This window comes from Oncorhynchus clarkii, chromosome 25 (assembly GCF_045791955.1).
Source record: "Oncorhynchus clarkii lewisi isolate Uvic-CL-2024 chromosome 25, UVic_Ocla_1.0, whole genome shotgun sequence".
NCBI classification, from domain to species: Eukaryota; Metazoa; Chordata; class Actinopteri; order Salmoniformes; family Salmonidae; genus Oncorhynchus; species Oncorhynchus clarkii.
The window spans coordinates 36,518,071-36,526,993 of record NC_092171.1 but is presented as its reverse complement, the minus strand read 5'-3'; the positions used below and the strand labels follow the sequence as shown (position 1 = coordinate 36,526,993).

Genomic DNA, 8,923 nt, shown 5'->3' with positions numbered 1-8,923 from the left:
ACCCCACCAGTCAACAGTCTTCAGTTGACTGTTGCCCATGCTCCGTGCATTGCTCCATTGCTTGATCTTATACGTTTGCATCGATAAAATAAGTATAGGGCTGTCTATGACTTAATAGTCTTGTTCCCTTTCAGCACAAACAATGATGTTGTTGGATAGGTTTATGGATAAATTAAGAAAGGGGTGACCAAAACCAGTCAATAAACACATCGTGGATGAACTAAACAATTATTTTACCTGGTGGATTGCATGCTGTTTTGTTGATGGGATATACAATAAATAATTCAATTTTAACAGTTATGTTCATTCAGATTCAAATGTACATGCAACTGCAAAGCCTACTGCAGTAAGGCCTAGGTCTACGTGCACCTGTTTCTGCATATAGCCTAACCTACAATAGCCAGGTCAATCCCAAAACAAACATGACTGAAAGGATAGACCATGAGCCAAACAAAGGATAGGCCATACTGTTTAACCAATTCAAATATACTGAAGTAAACCTGTAGGCTAATACATTATTCTGCATCAGGAGAAAACATAACTGTCTGAATTGACACATGATTGTGTCACATTGGGTAACATTTCATTATTATTTTTTAAATGAGTCCCAAGCTTGATTTCATTCTGAAAGATGCTTGATATCAACAAGAAAGATGCTTGTTAGACCACACCTTGTTTCCTTAATATTTTCTTAATTTTATTACTTAGACAGGATACACAGCCGGGTTAAATACACACATTGATTGATTTCCATTTAAGTCTCACAACACAAAAGCAAACATGAGATATTCATTACATTGAGAACTTCTTTAGCACCAGTACAAATGAATTAATCCATACAGTGGTTATTCTCTGATTTACAGTATAGATCTTTCCAATATTCTTTTCAAAATAAAAGACCTAGTCCCAGGTTGATTTGACTTGGCATGAATTACATGTAATTGTATCCAGCAGCATTGACGTACACAGGTTACTAAAGAGTACACATACTGCCAAACTGGCGCACACAAGCAATGCTATATGGCCTAATAACCCAATACTGTAGGTCAATTGAAGGGATGCAGTGAGGGTTCTCATCCATTGCTCTCCAACTCCATTTCGAGAATGATATGTGGTAAAAAAATGTCCATAGTAAATACGTTGTGAGGAGGCAAGATCGAATCCCCAAGCTGACAAGGTAAAAATCTGTCATTCTGCCCTTGAACAAGGCAGTTAACCCACCGTTCCTACGCCGTCATTGAAAATAAGAAACTGACTTGCCTAGTTAAATAAAGGTAAAATAAATAATAATAAAAAAATAATAAAAAAAAGAGGCTGGAGATCATTATTTTATTAAATTATAGAAATGTCTCGTTATGTGTTGCAGCACAAACATGATCTTTTTGGCAATTTTATCAAAACAATATGTAAAACAATATGCAAAACCATTTTAGTTTACATTACTTTGTGTAAATAACAAAACCAAGTATAGTAATGTTTAACATCACTGTAGCTTCCTGTTTTTAAATCACATGCATTGATGTGTTAAGAACTTCATTAAACCAACCCTACTACATATTCAAGTCACTTTTGTAAAGGTATAGAATGAAACCATACGGGACCGTTTTGATGTGTTTGTCACATTTGTGGAGACCCCTCTTTTTCTATATCTATTAAAACAAAGTTATTCCGCAGTTTTGAGACCAAGTATAAATAACGGTTTATCTAAAAGAATCCACACTTCTCAACAGATCATAAAGTAACTTGGTATGTTTTACCAGGGCGTATAGGTGCCTTAATAAGCTAATTTATAGGACAGCTGTATCTCGCTTCCAGGTATTATCAACCAGTGTATCAGTTATGCATTCCACAATTTGCATATTTTGTCATCTGTATAAACCAAAACCTTGTTTCAACAGAAAAACTAGAATATCCAAAAACGTATTCTGTCACGATCACATTGTTTTCTTTAGATACATGATGTATGAAAATGCAAAAAAATAATCAGTGAAATATAGCGTCTCAAATGGCACCCTATTCCCTATATATTGAACTCGTTTTAGGGCCAATAGGGCTACGGTCAAAACGAGTGGGTTATGGGTACCATTTGGAACGCATCCACAAAGTTGGGTCCCACAGATTGATGACGTGAAAAAATGTTCCGATTTAGAACTTGTTTTGTTTTAGTTTGTCGATGTGATAGCAGAGCTTCAGGGCCGGCCCCAACTTCAGTCCTAGGTACTTCATCATCATGTCACTCTTTAGAAGTAACAGAGCGTTGCCATCTATCTCCTGTGGGATAGAAACAGAAGCTCAGGTTATATTAAATCTCCACTAAAAGTAAAGTGGACACATGTATCAGGGTTGTTTACTGAACTGGGAGTGACCTCAATCCTGGTAAGTATTTCACAAAACATCACATCCAGATATAATCCAACCACTCAAATCAAAACATCACTTCCAGATATAATCCAACCACTCAAATCAAAACATCACTTCCAGATATAATCCAACCACTCAAATCAAAACATCACATCCAGATATAATCCAACCACTCAAATCAAAACATCACATCCAGATATAATCCAACCACTCAAATCAAAACATCACATCCAGATATAATCCAACCACTCAAATCAAAACATCACATCCAGATATAATCCAACCACTCAAATCAAAACATCACATCCAGATATAATCCAACCACTCAAATCAAAACATCACATCCAGATATAATCCAACCTCTCAAATCAAAACATCACATCCAGATATAATCCAACCTCTCAAATCAAAACATCACATCCAGATATAATCCAACCTCTCAAATCAAAACATCACTTCCAGATATAATCCAACCACTCAAATCAAAACATCACTTCCAGATATAATCCAACCACTCAAATCAAAACATCACATCCATATATAATCCAACCACTCAAATCAAAACATCACATCCAGATATAATCCAACCTCTCAAATCAAAACATCACATCCAGATATAATCCAACCACTCAAATCAAAACATCACATCCAGATATAATCCAACCTCTCAAATCAAAACATCACATCCAGATATAATCCAACCACTCAAATCAAAACATCACATCCAGATATAATCCAACCACTCAAATCAAAACATCACATCCAGATATAATCCAACCTCTCAAATCAAAACATCACATCCAGATATAATCCAACCACTCAAATCAAAACATCACATCCAGATATAATCCAACCACTCAAATCAAAACATCACATGAAACAGAACAACTGAAAAAGAAAAGGGATTTCCCCCAACTGTTGCAGATCCAGGCCTCAATCTCAATTTGTCTTTCAGCGATTCCTCACATCCTTGTCTCATCCTCAACTGGATTGTAAGAGAAGGTCCGAGGTCCCTCCCCAAGGACCTTCTCCTCCAAGGCGTTTTGAAAAGGTTCGGAGAGAGGATACGAGGTATCAAGGAAATATTAATTATGAGTGAGCCCAGGGGTAGCCTACATGCTTCCTGAAGACGTCCACGTGAGGGCCCAGGGACTGCGGGTCAGCGTCTCTGATGAACCACACCACATCCTCTACACTCCAGGTGGAAGGGTCCTTACTGGGGGGCGGCTTGGACTCCTGGGAGTCCTGAGATGGATTGTACGCTGCATGAGAAAAGAGAAAGAGGTCAAGAAGGATTTCTATGCTGGTCTATTTTACCTGGTTAGGGCATTGTGATTATAGCAAGAAACACATTTTCCCCAAATCCCCAGGTTTTCCAGAAATCCCGGTTGGAAGATTCCCGGAATCGGGAGGGAATATTCCGGAAAACCTGGGCATTTTGGGAAATTTACCGGAATTCTGCAAGCCTAGTCTCCACTCTCCAATTTCTCACCTATCCTGTTGCCTTCCAGGAAGGTGTTAGGGCTGGACGTCTGTCTACACATGCCCAAGGGGGAGGAGCCATTGGGGAACTGCTGCGAGGAGCGGAACCCATAGGATGGTTTGGATGAGTAGGAGGAGCTTATGGCACTGAAGGCGGAGTCACCTGGGTCCATTGAGTAGCGTTTGTCTGATGGGTCCAGAAGATACTCCTCTGGCATGGAGGTTTCAGCTGTGATATGAATGGAAAGAGATTACATAAGTAAAACATATTGGCAATACTTTGAATAACTTTCAATAGAAGCTGAAGCCTTTAAAGATGTCTATGAAATGTCCTTCTGTGCTTTTATGGTCCAATCGGAAGAAACAAACACTGTTTGGAGGGTTTCCCTGGTGCTCTTGTTTAGGTACAAGAGAATGTTCTAGGTAGTGTTCTGGCATGGAGGTCTCATTTGTTTAGGTTGGAATACAGGGATTTGGATAATGGATTAGGATTACCAGGGATTACACAAGTAAAACACCAAATTATGTGTATTTGACAAAATGTCATTCTGTGCTTTCATGTGCAATCTGACGCAATATAGCACAATATTTCAGGAACTGAGCCCACAAAATGTCTGAGGGGCGATATCTTCAAAAGCTCTTGTTAAGGCACAGGATTGTTCTAAAAAATATTATAAACCTGGTGGTTCGAGCCCTGAATGCTGATTGGCAGAAAGCCGTGGTATATCAGACCGTATACCAACGGGTATCACAAAACATTCATTTTTACAGGTCTAATTATGTTGGTAACCAGTGTATAATAGCAATAAGGCACCTCAGGGGTTTCTGGTATATGGCTAATATACCACACCTCCTCGGGCCTTATTGCGTAAACAATCAATGCATCATATCTGCACTTCTGCCTATACCATTTCCCTTGTGGGATAAAGAAAGCATTTTGAATTAAATTGAATATAGGACAGTGCATTACCCTCTGATTGGTAGGAGGCATTATTATGCTGGGGGATTGGTTGGTCGCTGAAGAGGTTTTCACAGTGCAAACTGCGACAGAGCTTCTTGAGAAAGCGTAGAACGTAGCCCATGCTGTTGACCACAGGAAGACTCAGAAGGTGTTGCTTCCCATCGAAAGTGGCTGGAACACAAATAAATACTTGATTAACCCCTTGGGTTGCGACCCAGATGGGACCCTATTCCAGAGCCAATGGCATCTATGCATAGTCACTTCAATAACTCTACCTACATGTACCTACTACTTCAACTAACCGGTGCCAACGCACATTGACTCTGTACCGGTACCCCCCCTGTGTATACAGTCTTGCTATTGTTGTTTTACTGCTGCTCTTTAATTACTTGTTACGTTTATCTCTTATTCTTGTCCGTATTTTTGGAACTGCATTGTGGGTTTGGGGCTCGTAAGTAAGCATTTCACTGTAAGGTTGTATTTGGCTCATGTGACTAATAACATTTGATTTGATGTGTTGCTCTGTGAATAGGGAGCGATTTGGGACGCAGCGCTGGAATATATTTTAATTTCCCAACGCAGTAAATCTTGTTGCGGTTAACTTTGCTCCAGGGGACACAGGTCTACAGCCATGTCTCAAAGCCACAGTTACAACCTAGGACGGCCAATGCATTTCATCCACTGACATTCAAAAGATGGAAATGGCCAATAACCCCGGGGTAACAGATCCGGATGTTCTCATGGTTACTAGATTATCTAATCAGTGTATGTCAATTTCTATCATTTCCCTCAGGCCAGTTGCTACGAATAAAATGAATAAATACAAAACCAAAATCTCAGTGACACTGTACAATAGGTGGGTCTGTGGTATTTTCCTAGTGGCCTGTGTTATGGTTAATCATGTCATTTTCTAACCTTTATTCAAAGCTTTTTCATCAAACTGTCTCTTTTTATTTGTATGTCAGATGGTCCAAGCACCAATTCTCAGACAAATGCTTTCATTTTTGGTCTAATTCTCATTTCTGGAAAAGGCTTAACATAAAAGGTTCAAATCCAGGTCATGTGACATGATTAACCAAAGCACGTGGCCCTAGTTATACCTGATATTTTCTCCCCTCCGTAGCCCTGTGTGAGGAGAGTGAACACGGCTTTCTGCTGGAAGGCGCTGTCGATGCACCCCTGGACGGCCTGCTGCAGCACCACCGAGGGCCTGTCAGGCCCAAAATGATCTGGGAGCTGCTGCAGCTTCTTCCTGTCCAGGTTAGGACCCATGTTGACATGCTTGTTGATGTAGATACACACTGCAGGATACACAAGAGTGGAGAGAGCGTGGGTTAGTACTACTTGATGATGTACGAGCGAAGGTTAGTAACCATGTCCGCCTGCTTGATGATGTACGAGCGAGGGTTAGTAACCATGTCCACCTGTTTGATGATGTACGAGCGAGGGTTAGTAACCATGTCCACCTGTTTGATGATGTACGAGCGAGGGTTAGTAACCATGTCCACCTGCTTGATGATGTACGAGCGAGGGTTAGTAACCATGTCCACCTGTTTGATGATGTACGAGCGAGGGTTAGTAACCATGTCCGCCTGTTTGATGATGTACGAGCGAGGGTTAGTAACCATGTCCACCTGTTTGATGATGTAGGAGCGAGGGTTAGTAACCATGTCCACCTGTTTGATGATGTACGAGCGAGGGTTAGTAACCATGTCCACCTGTTTGATGATGTACGAGCGAGGGTTAGTAACCATGTCCACCTGCTTGATGATGTACGAGCGAGGGTTAGTAACCATGTCCACCTGTTTGATGATGTAGGAGCGAGGGTTAGTAACCATGTCCCCTGTTTGATGATGTACGAGCGAAGGTTAGTAACCATGTCCACCTGTTTGATGATGTAGGAGCGAGGGTTAGTAACCATGTCCACCTGTTTGATGATGTACGAGCGAGGGTTAGTAACCATGTCCACCTGTTTGATGATGTACGAGCGAGGGTTAGTAACCATGTCCACCTGTTTGATGATGTACGAGCGAGGGTTAGTAACCATGTCCGCCTGTTTGATGATGTACGAGTGAGGGTTAGTAACCATGTCCACCTGTTTGATGATGTAGGAGCGAGGGTTAGTAACCATGTCCACCTGTTTGATGATGTACGAGCGAGGGTTAGTAACCATGTCCACCTGTTTGATGATGTACGAGCGAGGGTTAGTAACCATGTCCACCTGCTTGATGATGTACGAGCGAGGGTTAGTAACCATGTCCACCTGTTTGATGATGTACGAGCGAGGGTTAGTAACCATGTCCACCTGTTTGATGATGTACGAGCGAGGGTTAGTAACCATGTCCGCCTGTTTGATGATGTACGAGTGAGGGTTAGTAACCATGTCCACCTGTTTGATGATGTAGGAGCGAGGGTTAGTAACCATGTCCACCTGTTTGATGATGTACGAGCGAGGGTTAGTAACCATGTCCACCTGTTTGATGATGTACGAGCGAGGGTTAGTAACCATGTCCACCTGCTTGATGATGTACGAGCGAGGGTTAGTAACCATGTCCACCTGTTTGATGATGTAGGAGCGAGGGTTAGTAACCATGTCCCCCTGTTTGATGATGTACGAGCGAAGGTTAGTAACCATGTCCACCTGTTTGATGATGTAGGAGCGAGGGTTAGTAACCATGTCCACCTGTTTGATGATGTACGAGCGAGGGTTAGTAACCATGTCCACCTGTTTGATGATGTACGAGCGAGGGTTAGTAACCATGTCCACCTGTTTGATGATGTAGGAGAGAAGGTTAGTAACCATGTCCACCTGTTTGATGATGTACGAGCGAGGGTTAGTAACCATGTCCACCTGTTTGATGATTTACGAGCGAGGGTTAGTAACCATGTCCACCTGTTTGATGATGTAGGAGCGAGGGTTAGTAACCATGTCCACCTGTTTGATGATGTAGGAGCGAGGGTTAGTAACCATGTCCACCTGTTTGATGATGTAGGAGCGAGGGTTAGTAACCATGTCAACCTGTTTGATGATGTACGAGCGAGGGTTAGTAACCATGTCAACCTGTTTGATGATGTACGAGCGAGGGTTAGTAACCATGTCCACCTGTTTGATGATGTAGGAGAGAAGGTTAGTAACCATGTCCACCTGTTTGATGATGTACGAGCGAGGGTTAGTAACCATGTCCACCTGTTTGATGATTTACGAGCGAGGGTTAGTAACCATGTCCACCTGTTTGATGATGTAGGAGCGAGGGTTAGTAACCATGTCCACCTGTTTGATGATGTAGGAGCGAGGGTTAGTAACCATGTCCACCTGTTTGATGATGTAGGAGCGAGGGTTAGTAACCATGTCCACCTGTTTGATGATGTAGGAGCGAGGGTTAGTAACCATGTACACCTGTTTGATGATGTAGGAGCGAAGGTTAGTAACCATGTTCACCTGTTTGATGATGTACGAGCGAGGGTTAGTAACCATGTCCACCTGTTTGATGATGTAGGAGCGAGGGTTAGTAACCATGTCCATCTGCTTGATGATGTACGAGCGAGGGTTAGTAACCATGTCCACCTGTTTGATGATGTACGATCGAGGGTTAGTAACCATGTCCACCTGTTTGATGATGTAGGAGCGAGGGTTAGTAACCATGTCCACCTGCTTGATGATGTAGGAGCGAGGGTTAGTAACCATGTCTACCTGTTTGATGATGTACGAGCGAGGGTTAGTAACCATGTCCACCTGCTTGATGATGTAGGAGCGAGGGTTAGTAACCATGTCCACCTGTTTGATGATGTAGGAGCGAGGGTTAGTAACCATGTCCACCTGTTTTATGATGTAGGAGCGAGGGTTAGTAACCATGTCCATCTGCTTGATGATGTAGGAGCGAGGGTTAGTAACCATGTCCACCTGTTTGATGATGTAGGAGCGAGGGTTAGTAACCATGTCCACCTGTTTGATGATGTAGGAGCGAGGGTTAGTAACCATGTCCACCTGTTTGATGATGTACGAGCGAGGGTTAGTAACCATGTCCACCTGCTTGATGATGTACGAGCGAGGGTTAGTAACCATGTCCGCCTGTTTGATGATGTACGAGCGAGGGTTAGTAACCATGTCCACCTGTTTGA

General features: G+C 42.2%; 1 protein-coding gene across 2 annotated transcripts in view; it reads right to left on the bottom strand.

Annotated features, from left to right (window-relative positions):
- Window positions 1–675: 675 nt before the first annotated feature.
- Window positions 676–8,923, bottom strand: part of LOC139383889 (sex comb on midleg-like protein 4) — a 35,259-nt gene continuing 27,011 nt past the window's right edge. For both annotated transcript variants that reach the window (XM_071128493.1, XM_071128494.1), the window contains 5 exons: window positions 5,905–6,105; window positions 4,814–4,975; window positions 3,854–4,072; window positions 3,478–3,623; window positions 676–2,271 (listed from right to left, as the gene is read on the bottom strand). In XM_071128493.1, coding sequence (XP_070984594.1) covers window positions 2,146–2,271; window positions 3,478–3,623; window positions 3,854–4,072; window positions 4,814–4,975; window positions 5,905–6,105 — 854 coding nt within the window. In that variant the 3' untranslated portion in view covers window positions 676–2,145. The remainder of the gene's footprint in view (window positions 2,272–3,477; window positions 3,624–3,853; window positions 4,073–4,813; window positions 4,976–5,904; window positions 6,106–8,923) is intronic.